This window comes from Cherax quadricarinatus, chromosome 85 (genome assembly GCF_038502225.1).
Source record: "Cherax quadricarinatus isolate ZL_2023a chromosome 85, ASM3850222v1, whole genome shotgun sequence".
NCBI classification, from domain to species: domain Eukaryota; kingdom Metazoa; phylum Arthropoda; class Malacostraca; order Decapoda; family Parastacidae; genus Cherax; species Cherax quadricarinatus.
Window position 1 is genome coordinate 19,500,394 of NC_091376.1, and position 23,150 is coordinate 19,523,543.

At 44.2% G+C, this 23,150-nt stretch overlaps 2 protein-coding genes across 7 annotated transcripts in view; both read left to right on the plus strand.

Annotated features, from left to right (window-relative positions):
- Nucleotides 1-23,150, plus strand: part of LOC128703114 (UDP-glucosyltransferase 2-like) — a 238,842-nt gene that overhangs the window by 101,305 nt on the left and 114,387 nt on the right. The window lies entirely within an intron of this gene.
- Nucleotides 1-23,150, plus strand: part of LOC128703249 (UDP-glycosyltransferase UGT5) — a 146,334-nt gene that overhangs the window by 29,495 nt on the left and 93,689 nt on the right. The window contains exons 1-2 of one of the 6 annotated variants that reach the window (XM_070103507.1): nt 19,067-19,136; nt 20,268-20,376. The exons of 3 other annotated variants lie outside the window; for them this stretch is intronic. In XM_070103507.1, the coding sequence (XP_069959608.1) occupies nt 20,311-20,376 (66 nt within the window). In that variant the 5' untranslated portion in view covers nt 19,067-19,136; nt 20,268-20,310. Of the gene's footprint in view, nt 1-19,037; nt 19,137-20,267; nt 20,377-23,150 lie in introns of those variants that run through there. 2 more of the 6 variants (XM_070103502.1, XM_070103505.1) reach the window with 2 other exon arrangements.

Genomic DNA, 23,150 nt, shown 5'->3' on the forward strand with positions numbered 1-23,150 from the left:
TAGAGACAACTGTGTACCACTAGAGACAACCGTGTACCACTAGAGACTTCTCTGTACCACTAGAGACATCTGTGTACCACTAGAGACAACTGTTTACCACTAGAGACAACTCAGTACCACTAGAGACAACTGTGTACCACTAGAGACTACTGTGTACCACTAGAGACAACTGTGTACCACTAGAGACTACTGTGTACCACTAGAGACAACTGTGTACCACTAGAGACAACTGTGTACCACTAGAGACAACTGTGTACCACTAGAGACAACTGTGTACCACTAGAGACATCTGTGTACCACTAGAGACAACTGTGTACCACTAGAGACAACTGTGTACCACTAGAGACAACTGTGTACCACTAGAGACAACTGTGTACCATTAGAGGCAACTGTGTACCACTAGAGACAACTGTGTACCACTAGAGACAACTGTGTACCACTAGAGACAACTGTGTACCACTAGAGACAAGTGTGTACCACTAGAGAAAAATGTGTACCACTAGAGACAACTGTGTACCACTAGAGACAACTGTGTACCTCTAGAGACAACTGTGTACCACTAGAGACATCTGTGTGCCACTAGAGACAACTGCGTACCACTAGAGACAACTGTGTACCACTAGAGACAACTGTGTACCTCTGGAGACAACTGCGTACCACTAGAGACATCTGTGTACCAATAGAGACAACTGTGTACCACTAGAGACAACTGTGTACCACTAGAGACTATCGTGTACCACTAGAGACTACTGTGTACCACTAGAGACAACTGTTTACCACTAGAGACATCTGTGTACCACTAGAGACAACTGTGTACCACTAGAGACAACTGTGTACCACTAGAGGCAACTGTGTACCAATAGAGACAACTGTGTATCACTAGAGACTACCGTGTACCACTAGAGACTACTTTGTACCACAAGAGACAACTGTTTACCACTAGAGACATCTGTGTACCACTATAGACAACTGTGTACCACTAGAGACAACTGTGTACCACTAAAGACAAATGTGTACCACTAGAGACTACTGTGTACCACTAGAGACAACTGTGTACCACTAGAGACAACTGTGTACCACTAGAGACAACTGTGTACCACTAGAGACAACTGTGTACCACTAGAGACAACTGTGTACCACTAGAGACATCTGTGTACCACTAGAGACAACTGTGTACCACTAGAGACAACTGTGTACCACTAGAGACAACTGTGTACCACTAGAGACAACTGTGTACCACTAGAGACATCTGTGTACCACTAGAGACAACTGTGTACCACTAGAGACTACTGTGTACCACTAGAGACAACTGTGTACCACTAGAGACAACTCTGTACCACTAAAGACAACTGTGTACCACTAGAGACAACTGTGTACCACTAGAGACATATGTGTACCACTAGAGACAACTGTGTACCACTAGAGACAACTGTGTACCACTAGAGACAACTGTGTACCACTAGAGACAACTGTGTACCACTAGAGACAACTGTGTACCACTAGAGACAACTGTACCACTAGAGACAACTGTGTACCACTAGAGACAACTGTGTACCACTAGAGACACTGTGTACCACTACCACTAGAGACAACTGTGTACCACTGTGTACCACTAGAGACAACTGTGTACCACTAGAGACAACTGTGTACCACTAGAGACAACTGTGTACCACTAGAGACAACTGTGTACCACTAGAGACAACTGTGTACCACTAGAGACAACTGTGTACCACTAGAGACAACTGTGTACCACTAGAGACAACTGTGTACCACTAGAGACAACTGTGTACCACTAGAGACAACTAGAGACAACTGTGTACCACTAGAGACAACTGTGTACCACTAGAGACAACTGTGTACCACTAGAGACAACTGTGTACCACTAGAGACAACTGTGTACCACTAGAGACTGTGTAACTGTGTACCACTAGAGACAACTGTGTACCACTAGAGACAACTGTGTACCACTAGAGACAACTGTGTACCACTAGAGACAACTGTGTACCACTAGAGACAACTGTGTACCACTAGAGACAACTGTGTACCACTAGAGACAACTGTGTACCACTAGACAAGACAACTGTGTACCACTAGAGACAACTGTGTAGAGACAACTGTGTACCACTAGAGACAACTGTGTACCACTAGAGACAACTGTGTACCACTAGAGACAACTGTGTACCACTAGAGACAACTGTGTACCACTAGAGACAACTGTGTACCACTAGAGACAACTGTGTACCACTAGAGACACTGTGTACCACTAGAGACGAGAGACAACTGTGTTCCACTAGAGACAACTGTGTACCACTAGAGACAACTGTGTACCACTAGAGACAACTGTGTACCACTAGAGACAACTGTGTACCACTAGAGACAACTGTGTACCACTAGAGACAACTGTGTACCACTAGAGACATCTGTGTACCACTAGAGACAACTGTGTACCACTAGAGACAACTGTGTACCACTAGAGACAACTGTGTACCACTAGAGACAACTGTGTACCACTAGAGACAACTGTGTACCACTAGAGACAACTGTGTACATCTGTGTACCACTAGAGACAACTGTGTACCACTAGAGACAACTGTGTACCACTAGAGACAACTGTGTACCACTAGAGACATCTGTGTACCACTAGAGACAACTGTGTACCACTAGAGACAACTGTGTACCACTAGAGACAACTGTGTACCACTAGAGACTGTGTACCACAACTGTGTACCACTAGAGAGACTAGAGACATCTGTGTACCACTAGAGACAACTGTGTACCACTCGAGACAACTGTGTACCACTAGAGACACCTGTGTACCACTAGAGACAACTGTGTACCACTAGAGACAACTGTGTACCACTAGAGACAACTGTGTACCACTAGAGACAACTGTGTACCACTAGAGACAACTGTGTACCACTAGAGACAACTGTGTACCACTAGAGACAACTGTGTACCACTAGAGACAACTGTGTACCACTAGAGACAACTGTGTACCACTAGAGACAACTGTGTACCACTAGAGACAACTGTGTACCACTAGAGACTGTGTACCACTCTGTGTACCACTAGAGACAACTGTGTACCACTAGAGACAACTGTGTACCACTAGAGACAACTGTGTACCACTAGAGACAACTGTGTACCACTAGAGACAACTGTGTACCACTAGAGACAACTGTGTACCACTAGAGACAACTGTGTACCACTAGAGACAACTGTGTACCACTAGAGACAACTGTGTACCACTAGAGACAACTGTGACACTAGAGACAACTGTGTACCACTAGAGACAACTGTGTACCACTAGAGACAACTGTGTACCACTAGAGACAACTGTGTACCACTAGAGACAACTGTGTACCACTAGAGACAACTGTGTACCACTAGAGACAACTGTGTACCACTGTGTACCACTAGAGACAACTGTGTACCACTAGAGACAACTGTGTACCACTAGAGACAACTGTGTACCACTAGAGACTAGAGACAACTGTGTACCACTAGAGACTGTGTACCACTAGAGACAACTGTGTACCACTAGAGACAACTGTGTACCACTAGTGACAACTGTGTACCACTAGAGACAACTGTGTACCACTAGAGACAACTGTGTACTACTAGAGACAACTGTGTACCACTAGAGACAACTGTGTACCACTAGAGACAACTGTGTACCACTAGAGACAACTGTGTACCACTAGAGACTACTGTGTACCACTAGAGACATCTGTGTACCACTAGAGACAACTGTGTACCACTAGAGACAACTGTGTACCACAAGAGACAACTGTGTACCACTAGAGACAACTGTGTACAACTAGAGACAACTGTGTACCACTAGAGACAACTGTGTACCACTAGAGACAACTGTGTACCACTAGAGACAACTGTGTACCACTTGAGACAACTGTGTACCACTAGAGACAACTGTGTACCACTAGAGACAACTGTGTACCACTAGAGACAACTGTGTACCACTAGAGACAACTGTGTACCACTAGAGACAAATGTGTACCACTAGAGACAACTGTGTACCACTAGAGACAACTGTGTACCACTAGAGACAACTGTGTACCACTAGAGACAACTGTGTACCACTAGAGACAACTGTGTACCACTAGAGACAACTGTGTACCACTAGAGACTACTGTGTACCACTAGAGACAACTGTGTACCACTAGAGACAACTGTGTACCACTAGAGACAACTGTGTACCACTAGAGACAACTGTGTACCACTAGAGACAACTGTGTACCACTAGAGACAACTGTGTACCACTAGAGACAACTGTGTACCACTAGAGACAACTGTGTACCACTAGAGACAACTGAGTACCACTAGAGACAACTGTGTACCACTAGAGACAACTTTGTAACTAGAGTGTACCACTAGAGACAACTGTGTACCACTAGAGACAACTGTGTACCACTAGAGACAACTGTGTACCACTAGACTAGAGACAACTGTGTACCACTAGAGACAACTGTGTACCACTAGAGACAACTGTGTACCACTAGAGACAACTGTGTACCACTAGAGACTGACAACTGTGTACCACTAGAGACAACTGTGTACCACTAGAGACAACTGTGTACCACTAGAGACAACTGTGTACCACTAGAGACAACTGTGTACCACTAGAGACAACTGTGTACCACTAGAGACACTGTGTACCACTAGAGACTACTGTGTACCACTAGAGACAACTGTGTACAACAAGAGACAACTGTGTACCACTAGAGACAACTGTGTACCACTAGAGGCAACTGTGTACCACTAGAGACAACTGTGTACCACTAGAGACAACTGTGTACCACTAGAGAAAACTGTGTACCACTAGACAACTGTGTACCACTAGAGACAACTGTGTACCACTAGAGACAACTGTGTACCACTAGAGACAACTGTGTTTACCACTCGAGACAACTGTGTACCACTAGAGACAACTGTGTACCACTAGAGACAACTGTGTACCACTAGAGACAACTGTGTACCACTAGAGACAACTGTGTACCACTAGAGACAACTGTGTACCACTAGAGACAACTGTGTACCACTAGAGACAAGTGTGTACCACTAGAGACAACTGTGTACCACTAGAGACAACTGTGTAACACTAGAGACAACTGTGTACCACTAGAGACAACTGTGTACCACTAGAGACAACTGTGTACCTCTAGATACAACGTTGTACCACTAGAGACAACTGTGTACCACTAGAGACAACTGTGTACCACTAGAGACAACTGTGTACCACTAGAGACAACTGTGTACCACTAGAGACATCTGTGTACTACTAGAGACAACTGTGTACCACTAGAGACATTTGTGTACCACTAGAGACAACTGGGTACCACTAGAGACAAATGTGTACCACTAGAGACAACTGTGTACCACTAGAGACAACTCTGTACCACTAGAGATATCTGTGTCCCACTAGAGACAACTGTGTACTACTAGAGACAAATTCGTACCACTAGAGACAACTGTGTACCACTAGAGACAACTGTGTTCCACTAGAGACAATTGTGTACCACTAGAGACATCTGTGTACCACTAGAGACAAGTGTGTACAACAAGAGACAACTGTGTACCACTAGAGACAACTGTGTACCACTAGAGGCAACTGTGTACCTCTAGAGACAACTGTGTACCACTAGAGACAACTGTGTACCACTAGAGGCAACTGTGTACCACTAGAGACAATTGTGTACCACTTGAGACAACTGTGTACCACTAGAGACAACTGTGTACCACCAGAGACAACTGTGTACTACTAGAGACAACTGAGTACCACTAGAGACAATTGTGTACCACTAGTGACAACTGTGTACCACAAGAGACAACTGTGTACCACTAGAGACAACTGTGTACCACTAGAGACAACTGTGTACCACTAGAGACAACTGTGTTCCACTAGAGACATCTGTGTACCACTAGAGACAACTGTGTACCACTAGAGACAACTGTGTACCACTACAGACAACCGTGTACCACTAGAGGCAACTGTTTACCACTAGAGACAACTGTGTACCACTAGAGACAACTGTGTACCACTAGAGACTACTGTGTACCCCTAGAGACAACTGTGTACCACTAGAGGCAACTGTGTACCAATAGAGACAACTGTTTTCCACTAGAGACAACTGTGTACCACTAGCGACAACTGTGTACCACTAGAGACAACTGTGTACCACTAGCGACAACTGTGTACCACTAGAGACTACTGTGTACCCCTAGAGACAACTGTGTACCACTAGAGGCAACTGTGTACCAATAGAGACAACTGTTTTCCACTACAGACAACTGTGTACCACTAGCGACAACTGTGTACCACTAGAGACAACTGTGTACCACTAGAGGCAACTGTGTACCAATAGAGACAACTGTTTTCCACTAGAGACAACTGTGTACCACTAGCGACAATTGTGTACCACTAAAGACAACTATGTACCACTAGAGACAACTGTGTACCACTAGAGACAACTGTGTACCACTAGAGACAACTGTGTACCACTAGAGACAACGTTGTACCACTAGAGACAACTGTGTACCACTAGAGACAACTGTGTACCACTAGAGACAACTGTGTACCACTAGAGACAACTGTGTACCACGAGAGACATCTGTGTACCACTAGAGACAACTGTGTACCACTAGAGACATCTGTGTACCACTTGAGACAACTGTGTACCACTAGAGACAACTGTGTACCACAAGAGACAATTGTGTACCACTAGAGACATCTGTGTACCACTAGAGACAACTGTGTACCACTAGAGACAACTGCGTACCACTAAAGACAACTGTGTACCACTAGAGACAACTGTGTACCACAACTGTGTTCCACTAGAGACAACTGTGTACACTAGAGACAACTGTGTACCACTAGAGGCAACTGTGTACCACAAGAGACAACTGTGTACCACTAGAGACAACTGTGTACCACTAGAGACAACTGTGTACCACTAGAGACAACTGTGTACCACTAGAGACAACTGTGTACCACTAGAGACAACTGTGTACCACTAGAGAAAACTATGTACCACTAGAGACAACTGTGTACCTCTGGAGACAACTGTGTACCACTAGAGACATCTGTGTACCACTAGAGACTGTGTACCACTAGAGACAACTGTGTACCACTAGAGAACTCTGTGTACCACTAGAGACAACTGTGTACCACTAGAGACATCTGTGTACCACTAGAGACAACTGTGTACCACTAGAGACAACTGTGTACCACTAGAGACAACTGTGTACCACTAGAGACAACTGTGTACCACTAGAGACAACTGTGTACCACTAGACACAACTGAGTACCACTAGAGACAACTGTGTACCACAAGAGACAACTTTGTACTACTAGAGACAACTCTGTACCACTAGAGACTACCGTGTACCACTGGAGACAACTGTGTACCACTAGAGACAACTGTGTACCACTAGAGACAACTGTGTACCACTAGAGACAACTGTGTACCACTAGAGACAACTGTGTACCACTAGAGACAACTGTGTAGAGACAACTGTGTACCACTAGAGACAACTGTGTACCACTAGAGACAACTGTGTACCACTAGAGACAACTGTGTACCACTAGAGACAACTGTGTACCACTAGAGACAACTGTGTACCACTAGAGACAACTGTGTACCACTAGAGACAACTGTGTACCACTAGAGACAACTGTGTACCACTAGAGACAACTGTGTACCACTAGAGACAACTGTGTACCACTAGAGACAACTGTGTACCACTAGAGACAACTGTGTACCACTAGAGACAACTGTGTACCACTAGAGACAACTGTGTACCACTAGAGACAACTGTGTACCACTAGAGACAACTGTGTACCACTAGAGACAACTGTGTACCACTAGAGACAACTGTGTACCACTAGAGACAACTGTGTACCACTAGAGACAACTGTGTACCACTAGAGACAACTGTGTACCACTAGAGACAACTGTGTACCACTAGAGACTACTGTGTACCACTAGAGACAACTGTGTACCACTAGAGACAACTGTGTACCACTAGAGACTACTGTGTACCACTAGAGACAACTGTGTACCACTAGAGACAACTGTGTACCACTAGAGACAACTGTGTACCACTAGAGACAACTGTGTACCACTAGAGACAACTGTGTACCACTAGAGACAACTGTGTACCACTAGAGACAACTGTGTACCACTAGAGACAACTGTGTACCACTAGAGACAACTGTGTACCACTAGAGACAACTGTGTACCACTAGAGACAACTGTGTACCACTAGAGACATCTGTGTACCACTAGAGACAACTGTGTACCACTAGAGACAACTGTGTACCACTAGAGACAACTGTGTACCACTAGAGACAACTGTGTACCACTAGAGACAACTGTGTACCACTAGAGACAACTGTGTACCACTAGAGACAACTGTGTACCACTAGAGACAACTGTGTACCACTAGAGACATCTGTGTAACTGTGTACCACTAGAGACAACTGTGTACCACTAGAGACAACTATGTACCACTAGAGACAACTGTGTACCACTAGAGACAACTGTGTACCACTAGAGACAACTGTGTACCACTAGAGACAACGTTGTACCACTAGAGACAACTGTGTACCACTAGAGACAACTGTGTACCACTAGAGACAACTGTGTACCACTAGAGACAACTGTGTACCACTAGACAACGTGTACCACTAGAGACAACTGTGTACCACTAGAGACAACTGTGTACCACTAGAGACAACTGTGTACCACTAGAGACTACTGTGTACCCCTAGAGACAACTGTGTACCACTAGAGGCAACTGTGTACCTAGAGACAACTGTTTACCACTAGAGACATCTGTGTACCACTATAGACAACTGTGTACCACTAGAGACAACTGTGTACCACTAAAGACAAATGTGTACCACTAGAGACTACTGTGTACCACTAGAGACAACTGTTTACCACGAGAGACAACTCTGTACCACTAGAGACAACTGCGTACCACTAGAGACAACTGTGTACCACTAGCGACAACTGTGTACCACTAGAGACAACTGTGTACCACTAGAGGCAACTGTGTACCAATAGAGACAACTGTTTTCCACTAGAGACAACTGTGTACCACTAGCGACAATTGTGTACCACTAAAGACAACTATGTACCACTAGAGACAACTGTGTACCACTAGAGACAACTGTGTACCACTAGAGACAACTGTGTACCACTAGAGACAACGTTGTACCACTAGAGACAACTGTGTACCACTAGAGACAACTGTGTACCACTAGAGACAACTGTGTACCACTAGAGACAACTGTGTACCACGAGAGACATCTGTGTACCACTAGAGACAACTGTGTACCACTAGAGACATCTGTGTACCACTTGAGACAACTGTGTACCACTAGAGACAACTGTGTACCACAAGAGACAATTGTGTACCACTAGAGACATCTGTGTACCACTAGAGACAACTGTGTACCACTAGAGACAACTGCGTACCACTAAAGACAACTGTGTACCACTAGAGACAACTGTGTACCACAAGAGAAAACTGTGTTCCACTAGAGACAACTGTGTACAACTAGAGACAACTGTGTACCACTAGAGGCAACTGTGTACCACTAGAGACAACTGTGTACCACTAGAGACAACTGTGTACCACTAGAGACTACTGTGTACCACTAGAGACATCTGTGTACCACTAGAGACAACTGTGTACCACTAGAGTCAACTGTGTACCACTAGAGACATCTGTGTACCACCAGAGACAACTGTGTACCACTAGAGACATCTGTGTACCACTAGAGACATCTGTGTACCACTAGAGACAATTGTGTACCACTAGAGACAACTGTGTGCCACTAGAGACATCTGTGTACCACAAGAGACAACTGTGAACCATTAGAGACAACTGTGTACCACTAGAGACATCTGTGTACCACTTGAGACAACTGTGCACCACAAGAGACAACTGTGTACCACTAGAGACAACTGTGTACCACTAGAGACAGCTGTGTACTACTTGAGACAACTGGGTACCACTAGAGACAACTGTGTACCACTAGTGACAACTGTGTACCATTAGAGACAACTGTGTACCACTAGAGACAACTGTGTACCACTAGTGACAACTGTGTACCACTAGAGACAACTGTGTACAAATAGAGACAACTGTGTACCACAAGAGACAACTGTGTACCACTAGAGACATCTGTGTACCACTAGAGACAACTGTGTACCACTAGAGACATCTGTGTACCACTAGAGACAACTGTGTACCACTTGAGACAACTGTGTACCACTAGAGACTACCGTGTACCACTAGAGACTACTGTGTACCACTAGAGACTACTGTGTACCACTAGAGACAACTGTTTACCACTAGAGACAACTGTGTACCACTAGAGACTACTGTGTACCACTAGAGACAACTGTGTACCACTAGAGACATCTGTGTACTACTAGAGACAACTGTGTATCTCTAGAGACAACTGTGTACCACTAGAGACAACTGTGTACCACTAGAGACAACTGTGTACCAAAAGAGACTAGTGTGTACCACTAGAGACAACTGTGTACCACTAGAGACTACTGTGTACCACTAGAGAGAACTGTGTACCAGTAGAGACAACTGTGTACCACTAGAGACAAATGTGTACCACTAGAGACTACTGCGTACCACTAGAGACATCTGTGTACCACTAGAGACAACTGTGTACCACTAGAGACAAATGTGTACCACTAGAGACAAGTGTGTAACACTAGAGACAACTGTGTACCACTAGAGACAACTGTGTACCACTAGAGACAACTGTGTACCACTAGAGACATCTGTGTACCACTAGAGACAACTGCGTACCACTAGAGACAACTGTGTACCACTAGATACATCTGTGCACCACTAGAGACAACTGTGTACCATTAGAGACAACTGTGTACCACTAGAGACAACTGTGTACCACTAGAGACAACTGTGTACCACTAGAGACAACTGCGTACCACTAGAGACTACTGTGTACTACTAGAGACAACTATTTACCAATAGAGACAACTGCGTACCACTAGAGACATCTGTGTACCACTAGAGACAACTGTGTACCACTAGAGACAACTATGTACCACTTGAGACTACTGTGTACCACTAGAGACTACTGTGTACTACTAGAGACAACTGTTTACCACTAGACACAACTGCGTACCACTAGAGACAACTGTGTACCACTAGAGACAACTGTGTACCACTAGAGACTACCGTGTACCACTAGAGACTACTGTGTACCACTAGAGACTACTGTGTACCACTAGAGACAACTGTTTACCACTAGAGACAACTCAGTACCACTAGAGACAACTGTGTACCACTAGAGACTACTGTGTACCACTAGAGACAACTGTGTACCACTAGAGACTACTGTGTACCACTAGAGACAACTGTGTACCACTAGAGACAACTGTGTACCACTAGAGACAACTGTGTACCACTAGAGACAACTGTGTACCACTAGAGACATCTGTGTACCACTAGAGACAACTGTGTACCACTAGAGACAACTGTGTACCACTAGAGACAACTGTGTACCACTAGAGACAACTGTGTACCATTAGAGACAACTGTGTACCACTAGAGACAACTGTGTACCACTAGAGACAACTGTGTACCACTAGAGACAACTGCGTACCACTAGAGACTACTGTGTACTACTAGAGACAACTGTTTACCACTAGAGACATCTGTGTACCACTAGAGACAACTGTGTACCACTAGAGACAACTGTGTATCACTAGAGACTACCGTGTACCACTAGAGACTACTCTGTACCACTAGAGACATCTGTGTACCACTAGAGACAACTGTTTACCACTAGAGACAACCCAGTACCACTAGAGACAACTGTGTACCACTAGAGACTACTGTGTACCAATAGAGACAACTGTGTACCACTAGAGACTACTGTGTACCACTAGAGACAACTGTGTACCACTAGAGACAACTGTGTACCACTAGAGACAACTGTGTACCACTAGAGACAACTGTGTACCACTAGAGACATCTGTGTACCACTAGAGACAACTGTGTACTACTAGAGACAACTGTGTACCACTAGAGACAACTGTGTACCACTAGAGACAACTGTGTACCATTAGAGGCAACTGTGTACCACTAGAGACAACTGTGTACCACTAGAGACAACTGTGTACCACTAGAGACAAGTGTGTACCACTAAAGAAAAATGTGTACCACTAGAGACAACTGTGTACCACTAGAGACAACTGTGTACCACTAGAGACAACTGTGTACCACTACAGACATCTGTGTACCACTAGAGACAACTGCGTACCACTAGAGACAACTGTGTACCACTAGAGACAACTGTGTACCTCTGGAGACAACTGCGTACCACTAGAGACATCTGTGTACCAATAGAGACAACTGTGTACCACTAGAGACAACTGTGTACCACTAGAGACTATCGTGTACCACTAGAGACTACTGTGTACCACTAGAGACAACTGTTTACCACTAGAGACATCTGTGTACCACTAGAGACAACTGTGTACTACTAGAGACAACTGTGTACCACTAGAGACTACCGTGTACCACTAGAGACTACTGTGTACCACTAGAGACTACTGTGTACCACTAGAGACAACTTTTTACCACTAGAGACAACTCTGTACCACTAGAGACAACTCTGTACCACTAGAGACAACTGTGTACCACTAGAGACAAATGTGTACCACTAGAGAAAACTGTGTACCACTAGAGACAACTGTGTACCACTAGAGACAACTGTGTACCACTAGAGACAACTGTGTACCACTAGAGACATCTGTGTACCACTAGAGACAACTGCGTACCACTAGAGACAACTGTGTACCACTAGAGACATCTGTGTAGCACTAGAGACAACTGTGTACCACTAGAGACAACTGCGTACCACTAGAGACATGTGTGTACCACTAGAGACAACTGTGTACCACTAGAGACAACTGTGTACCACTAGAGACTACCGTGTACCACTAGAGACTACTTTGTACCACTAGAGACAACTGTTTACCACTAGAGACATCTGTGTACCACTAGAGACAAATGTGTACCACTAGAGACTACTGTGTACCACTAGAGACAACTGTTTACCACTAGAGACAACTCTGTACCACTAGAGACAACTCTGTACCACTAGAGACAACTGTGTACCACTAGAGACAAATGTGTACCACTAGAGACAACTGTGTACCACTAGAGACAACTGTGTACCACTAGAGACAACTGTGTACCACTAGAGACAACTGTGTACCACTAGAGACATCTGTGTACCACTAGAGACAACTGTGTACCATTAGAGACTACCGTGTACCACTAGAGACTACTGTGTACCACTAGAGACAACTGTTTACCACTAGAGACATCTGTGTACCACTAGAGACAACTGTGTACCACTAGAGACAACTGCGTAACACTAAAGACTACCGTGTAACACTAGAGACAACTGTGTACCACTAGAGACTACTGTGTACCACTAGAGACAACTGTTTACCACTAGAAACAACTCTGTACCACTAGAGACAACTGTGTACCACTAGAGACTTCTGTGTACCACTAGAGACAACTGTGTACCACTAGAGACAACTGTGTACCACTAGAGACAACCGTGTACCACTAGAGACAACTGTGTACCACTAGAGACAACTGTTTACCACTAGAGACAACTGTGTACCACTAGAGACAACTGTGTACCACTAGAGACAACTGTGTACCACTAGAGACTACTGTGTACCACTAGAGACAACTCTGTACCACTAGAGACATCTGTGTACTACTAGAGACAACTGTGTACCACTAGAGACAACTGTGTACCACTAGAGACCTCTGTGTACCACTAGAGACACCTGTGTACCACTAGAGACAACTGTGTACCACTAGAGACAACTGTGTACCACTAGAGACAACTGTGTACCACTAGAGACAACTGTGTACCACTAGAGACAACTGTGTACCACTAGAGACAACTGTGTACCACTAGAGACATCTGTGTACCACTAGAGACAACTGTGTACCACTAGAGACAACTGTGTACCACTAGAGACAACTGTGTACCACTAGAGACTACTGTGTACCACTAGAGACAACTGTGTACCACTAGAGACAACTGTGTACCACTAGAGACAACTGTGTACCACTAGAGACAACTGTGTACCACTAGAGACATCTGTGTACAACTAGAGACAACTGTGTACCACTAGAGACAACTGTGTACCACTAGAGACAACTGTGTACCACTAGAGACATCTGTGTACCACTAGAGACAACTGTGTACCACTAGAGACAACTGTGTACCACTAGAGACAACTGTGTACCACTAGAGACTACTGTGTACCACTAGAGACAACTGTGTACCACTAGAGACTACTGTGTACCACTAGAGACAACTGTGTACCACTAGAGACAACTGTGTACCACTAGAGACAACTGTGTACCACTAGAGACATCTGTGTACCACTAGAGACAACTGTGTACCACTAGAGACAACTGTGTACCACTAGAGACAACTGTGTACCACTAGAGACAACTGTGTACCACTAGAGACAACTGTGTACCACTAGAGACATCTGTGCACCACTAGAGACAACTGTGTACCACTAGAGACAGCTGTGTACCACTAGAGACAACTGTGTACCACTAGAGACAGCTGTGTACCACTAGAGACAACTGTGTACCACTGGAGACATCTGTGTACCACTAGAGACAACTGTGTACCACTAGAGACAACTGTGTACCACTAGAGACAACTGTGTACCACTATATACATCTGTGTACCACTAGAGACAACTGCGTACCACTAGAGACAGCTGTGTACCACTAGAGACAACTGTGTACCACTAGAGACAGCTGTGTACCACTAGAGACAACTGTGTACCACTGGAGACATCTGTGTACCACTAGAGACTACTGTGTACCACTAGAGACAACTGTGTACCACTAGAGACAACTGTGTACCACTAGAGACATCTGTGTACCACTAGAGACAACTGTGTACCACTAGAGACAACTGTGTACCACTAGAGACAACTGTGTACCACTAGAGACTACTGTGTACCACTAGAGACAACTGTGTACCACTAGAGACAACTGTGTACCACTAGAGACAACTGTGTACCACTAGAGACAACTGTGTACCACACTGATAAATACGTAAGATCACATATTAAATGTAAAGTCTCAATAAATAGCGTTTTTTTCTCGATTTATGAGCTATGTGCGGCTTACGTCGATTATCTCGGAAGTTATTCACTTATTCCATGTTAATGCACCATTAATAATGAACGGATTATGAGGATTTCTCTCAGATAACATAGAACAATGAATGTTTTACAAGCTGGAGACCGAATTTTTGAAATTTCCCAAATATATTTTTTTTGTCTGTAGGTAAAAAGCAGATATTAAGCTAAAAGTCAGAAAACTTATATTGTTTTTGGTTATCAGAAAATCAGATTAACATCGTTTCATCAGTAGGGAGTGCCCTAAAATATTTTGGCAGTGCCAGTACGTGCCATCATGATGCCAAATTTTATGTTCAGTAATTATTTGCGTTTATATTGGTTTATTGGGCGACGTTATTGAAACTTTGTCGAAGTTGCTTGACTTTACACTTCTTAAATTAAACCAAAAATAATCTAAACCGGATGACAAAAGAAAATGGCGGCCTTGTTCCTTACTCACCAGGATAACACAAAATGAAGTTACTAGGATAACACAAAATGAAGTCAAAGAGACTTAATTCCACTGGAATTCTTGATTCCATAAAGTACAGAATTATATAAATAATAGCCAGCCCTAAGTTGCATCTAAAAATAATAATTATAATAGCAATATTCAAAGATTATTTATCAGATTGGAGGGAGAGAGTATGGACGAGGTGAAAGTATTCTGATATTTGGAAGTGGACGTGTTAGCAGATTGGTCTATGAAAGATAAAGTGAATCATAAAACTGACGAGGGGAAAAAAGTGAGTGGTGCACTGTGGAGTCTGTGAAAACAGCGAACTTTATCCATGGAAGGAAAGAGGTGTTGAGAAATGGTTATCAGCTAAGTTTAAATATAGGGAAAACTTAACTTAGAAAGACAACTCATCGCCTGCACAGCCGCCCCTGCAGACGAGGTCTTGAGAAGCTGTCAAAGTCATTCCTCAACGGGCTGAAATGAGTTATAATTTGTAAGATTATAAATTACCCCTAGGGGGTGTTATGTCAGCATATTTCATTCACTGATGGCTGACAAACTTACTTGTGTGGACTCAAAGGTCCGCATATCACCGGGGTTTATGATAAGTGACTAACTCACGATTTTATACTCAACTGCGCAGTCAATAGTAGCACATCACGAGTTAGAACACTTACCTGGGTATATGTATCTGACCCGTAATTACGCCCGGATATCCGTTGAGTTGATTGAAGAATAGTGTTCTTTGAAGAATGTCGCACTACACTCTGTTGGATCGTAACACTCGTTGTTACACTGTTCATCAATAATTGTTCACACAATATCACTGAAGAAGTTGATCACACTTCTCTGTAAGTGTTTATTGTGTTTTGTGAGACACTTTGTTCACACTAATGCACAGATCGTTCTTTGTTGGTTATCCTGGCGTCAGTGTCACTCTCAGTAGAGTCAAAAGTAATCTGAAGACGCCACAGCGCCCCACACCGTTACTGCCCCCAGTACAAAGGAAAAGCTGACATAGTACCTTTGCTTCCTTGCCACTTCCTCCATGAGGCAAAGCAGAATGCTTAAATCTTGCTGTCTTAAGCATAGACAACAATGTCCACTATCTTTACTATGGTAATAAAGTGGGAGCAGGATTTTCCTTAATTGTCCTGCTAAGGTAAGAGATGTACTGTCTCTTATTAAAATACACTCTGCAACACTGGACTGCAAGGAGAGGCGGTCGCTTGACCACAGGTCGTATACTGGTACTGCATCTGGGATCAATTACTCGCTGTAGCAGTAAACAAGATATTTGCCCCTTCTGAGAGGGCTGGGCCCCTCAGGGCTGAAAGGGCTGAAAGAGACTGAAGGGGACTGAAGGGGCTGATACCCCCTCCTGGAGAAAATTTCTTCACAAGAGGGTAATGTATGAGAATACAGTTATAGAAACGTTCTTATGTGGGTGTGAAGCATGGGTGGTGAATATGGCAACAAGGAGAAGGCTGGAGGCAGTAGAGATGTTATGTCTTAAGGCAATGTGTGGTGTGAATATAATGCAAAGAATTCATAGTTTGGAGATTAGGAGGAGGTGCGGGATTACCAAAACTATTATCTAGAGGGCTGAGGAGGGGTTGTTGAGGTGGTTCGTACATGTAGAGAGGTTTCAATGAAATAGAATGACTTGGAGAGTGCATGAATTTGTAGTGGAGGGAAGCCGGGGTAGGGGTCGGCCTAGGAAAAATTGGAGGGAGGGGCTAAAGGAGGTTTTGTGTGCGAGTGGCTTGGACTTCCAGCAAGCATGCGTGAGAGTGTTAAATAGGAGCGAATGGAGATAAATGGCTTTTACAACTTGACGTGCTGTTGGAGTGTGAGCAACATAACATTTATGAAGGGATTCAGGGAAACCGGCAGGCCGGACTTGAGTCCTGGAGATGGGAAGTACAGTGTCTGTACTCTGAAGGACGGGTGTTAATGTTGCAGTTTTATAACTGTAGTGTAGTGCACCTCCAGCAAGACAGTGATGGAGTGAATGATGGTGAAAGTTTATCATATTTTGGGGCCACCCTGCCTTGGTGGGAGACGGCCGATGTGTTAATAAAAATTAATAAAAATAATAATAAAATAATAATAATAATAATAATAATAATAATAATAATAATAATAATAATAATAAAATAATAATAATAATAATAATAATAATAATAATAATAATAATAATAATAATAATAATAATAATAATAATAATAATAATAATAATAATAATAATCATTATTTCTACAAGTACATATACAATGTGTGCAGACATATCTGACATCAGTGACATACAGTATTGAAAATTTCTGGTTATACGGAGTATTTTCCTCAACTTAGGTTATGTTTTTTCCCCCAGGATTCAACCCACACCTCACCTAGGCCTGGTCTCAGACCTGGCCACGGGGGCGTTGACCCCTGAAACCCTCTCCAGGTAAACACCAGTCGACTAACACCTAGGTACCTACTTTCTGCTAGGTGAACAGGAACATCAGATGAAAAGTAACTAACATCAATGTACCTACTTTACTACTAGGTAAACAGGGACAGCAGGTGTCTTAGGTCAACAGTTCCTAATGTTTCCACTCGTACCGGAGATCGAATCACGGTCCTATGTTTGAGCTGAGTGCGGTAGCAACCCAACTATATGACACCACATCTAGTCAAGCACAATATAAAATTACGTTACCCAAGTGGATAATAAACATACAAACCCTGAAATTATAATTTATATCAACGTGGTTCGATCCCCAGTACAGGTGGAAGCATTGGAGCATGTCTCCGAAAGACACCTGCTGTCCCTGTTCACCTAACGTTAAGTAGGTACCCGGGTGTTAGTCATCTTACACCTGCTGTTCCTGTTCAAGTAGAAGTAAGTAGGTACCTGGGTGTTAGATGACTTGTGTGGGTCGCATCCTGGGGATAAAATCAACCTAAGTAGTAAGAAATGCTCTGCATAACCAAGGGTTTTCTATATAGTATGTCACTGATGTCAGCTCTGGTTTGTATAAGTTGTATTATGTACGTGTAGAAAGATTATTATTACTGGCGACTCTTACATGTTACACTATAAATGTTGCAAACACCTAGACAGATACAAGTGCATGTGATTGCAACAATCACACGTAATGGTAATTGCAACTTTTATACATAGCAACGTATACGAGTCACCATGGATAATAATAATAATAATTATAACAATATTTTTCCTACGTTTACATGATATAACTTATACAGACCATAGCTGACATCAATGACAATATCGAAGCCCCAGGTTCGTGGAGCAGCTGGGCAACTCACACGCGTGTGTTTGTGTGCATAATTACTTGGGCGGAGTGAGGACGCATGTTCAGTGAACTGCATAATTTTGAGGCAACAATCAGGGACATATTAAGGTGAGAGGAGTCAGTATCAAGGGAACCCAGTGTGAATATTCAAGGAAGATTCGTAAGCAGTATCAAGTCTCTCTGTTGCACCGTTACAGCGAGAACGGTGAAAGTGTAGTGTGTTGGGAAGGGAAGACTACGTGCTATGATGCTGGGGAGACACCAGACGAGTGAGGCAACAGTGCTCAACTGTCAACTTCCCTGGGAGAAGGGAGGGAGAATGGATGGTGAGGGATCAGTTGGTCGGCTTCGAGTTGAATGGATAAAAGTTGCTCGTCGCGGCTAGAATTTCTTTCAGTCTGTGGGAGTGTTAGAGCCACTTGTACAGCCACTTGAACGACACAGTTGTGTGACAGCCCCCCACACACCTTCCCCGGCGCCTCTCTCCATCCCTCTGACGAATCATCTCTCATTGCATCACCCCTCCTCCCCAGGAGGCCAGCAGCGCCTCACTCCATCCCTCTCATGAATCATCTCTCATTGCATCACCCCTCCTCCCCAGGAGGCCACCTGTTAACCCCTCCCGCTGCCTATCCTGGCTCCGTATAACCTCCCCATTGTGATGAATGGTTTGAAAAACCGACAAGTTGAAGATTGAGACACTTATGCAGCATATGGGAATCTTTATTCAGGAAACGTTTCGCCACACAGTGGCTTCATCAGTCCAATACAAAGAGGAAGGCGTAAGGAGAGGAGGAGTATGAGGTAATCAGTCCCTCAGCCTGGAGTCGATGTGTTCAGTCCATCCATCCAGTGATTCCCATATGCTGCATAAGTGTCTCAATCTTCAACCTCTCCATTCCCCGTATAACCTCCCCATTCCCCGTATAACCTCCCCGGGCCCTGGGTAACCTTTAGTGGGAAGTCATCACTCACCACTCCTGGATGCTATCATATGCAAGTTGTGGAAAGTAATAATTTATAAATTTGTCGGTTCTCTGAGCCATTCACCTACATTCTTGTCAGACACAGCAGCATCTTGGGATCTTAATACAGGGAACTCTTCACTTGCCTAACCTTCAGTCATAACCTACTTCCACATTTGGGTTTGTCAAGTGTAACACCACCAACGACTGCATCACCTCTCCTGTCTACAGTATATAAGCCAATTGTTCGCACGTATGCTGTATTCTTTTCAAGACTGATGGAGTGACAACATCGACTCAAGGCTGAAGGACTGATTATGTCATACTCCTTCTCCAGTTCTTCACCATTCGCCAGTGTGTGGCGAAACATGTCCTCAATAAAGGTACCCAAGTGTTGCACATGTGTCTGATTTATCAACTTGTCGCTTCTCTGAACCATTTAACTTCATAATTCATAATAATAATAATAATAATAATAATAATAATAATAATAATAATAATAATAATAATAATAATAATAATAATAATAATAATAATAATAATAATAATAATAATCAACATCTTTATTTCTACAAGTATATGTACAAGGTATACAAACCTAGCTGATATCATTGACATACTACTATATAAAAATCCACTTGTTATGCTTAGCAATTTGGGTAAATTAATTAAATCAGTTTTGTCCCAGGATGCGACCCACACCAGTCCACTAACACCCAGGATGTGACCCACACCAGTCCACTAACACCCAGGATGTGACCTACACCAGTCCACTAACACCCAGGATGCGACCCACACCAGTCCACTAACACCCAGGATGTGACCCACACCAGTCCACTAACACCCAGGATGCGACCCACACCAGTCCACTAACACCCAGGATGCGACCCACACCAGTCCACTAACACCCAGGATGTGACCCACACCAGTCCACTAACACCCAGGATGTGACCCACACCAGTCCACTAACACCCAGGATGTGACCCACACCAGTCCACTAACACCCAGGATGTGACCCACACCAGTCCACTAACACCCAGGATGCGACACACACCAGTCCACTAACACCCAGGATGTGACCCACACCAGTCCACTAACACCCAGGATGTGACCCACACAAGTCCACTAACACCCAGGATGCGACCCACACCAGTCCACTAACACCCAGGATGTGACCCACACCAGTCCACTAACACCCAGGATGCGACCCACACCAGTCCACTAACACCCAGGATGTGACCCACACCAGTCCACTAACACCCAGGATGTGACCCACACCAGTCCACTAACACCCAGGATGTGACCCACACCAGTCCACTAACACCCAGGATGTGACCCACACCAGTCCACTAACACCCAGGATGCGACACACACCAGTCCACTAACACCCAGGATGTGACCCACACCAGTCCACTAACACCCAGGATGTGACCCACACCAGTTCACTAACACCCAGGATGCGACCCACACCAGTCCACTAACACCCAGGATGTGACCCACACCAGTCCACTAACACCCAGGATGCGACCCACACCAGTCCACTAACACCCAGGATGCGACCCACACCAGTCCACTAACACCCAGGATGTGACCCACACCAGTCCACTAACACCCAGGATGTGACCCACACCAGTCCACTAACACCCAGGATGTGACCCACACCAGTCCACTAACACCCAGGATGCGACACACACCAGTTCACTAACACCCAGGATGTGACCCACACCAGTCCACTAACACCCAGGATGCGACACACACCAGTCCACTAACACCCAGGATGTGACCCACACCAGTCCACTAACACCCAGGATGCGACCCACACCAGTCCACTAACACCCAGGATGTGACCCACACCAGTCAACTAACACCCAGGATGTGATCCACACCAGTCCACTAACACCCAGGATGCGACCCACACCAGTCCACTAACACCCAGGATGTGACCCACACCAGTCAACTAACACCCAGGATGCGACACACACCAGTCCACTAACACCCAGGATGTGACCCACACCAGTCCACTAACACCCAGGATGCGACCCACACCAGTCCACTAACACCCAGGATGTGACCCACACCAGTCCACTAACACCCAGGATGCGACACACACCAGTTCACTAACACCCAGGATGTGACCCACACCAGTCCACTAACACCCAGGATGCGACCCACACCAGTCCACTAACACCCAGGATGTGACCCACACCAGTCCACTAACACCCAGGTACCCATTTTACTAATGGGGAATATAGACAATTGGTGTAAAGAAACACGCCCAATGTTTCTACCCTCGCCGGGAATCGAACCCGGATTTTCACCGTGTGAAGCGAGAGTTTCTGCCACCAGACCACGGGACTCCTAATTTTATTCATTACAGTACACATTAATACACTTACGGAAATTATTTTACATAGTAACATATGTGTAAATTACCCACCAGGATAACCTAAAAAATATCAGAGATTTATTTCCATTGAGATGCATGTAATATCTTGATAAATTAGACACAAGTGCAACTCTTGGGTATCTTTATTGAGGAAACGTTTCGCCACACAGTGGCTTCATCAGTCCAAACGTAGGAGAAACTTGAAGAACAGGAGGAGAATGAGGTAATCAGTCCCTCAACCTTGAGTCGATGTGTTCAGTCCATCAATCTTGAGTAGAATACGGCAGATCAGCGGAGAAGGAGCTTATAAACCGTATGGCAGGAGAGGTGCAGCAGTCATAGGTGGTGTCACATTTGTTCAATGTGGAAGTAGGTCGTGCCCAAGAATTAGGCAAGCGAAGAATTCCCAAGAATTAAGATCCCAAGAAGTTGCAGTGTCTGACAGATCTGTCAGACACTGCAATGTGGAAGAAGGTCGTGCCCAAGAGTTGCACATGTGTCTAATTTATCAACATGTCGGTTCTCTGAACCATCCATCTACAAATATGTAATATCTTAATATTATAACCTTCAAGTTAAAACAGCTAAGTAACTCAACTCTGTGAAAATCAGTTATAATGGAAAAAGATAAACGAGGAATAACTTAAACTGAATTATTCACATTAACAATAACACAGTAATAATTACTTTGAATGTTACAGTAATAATTACTTTGAATGTTACAGTAATAATTACTTTGAATGTTACTGTAATAATTACTTTGAATGTTAC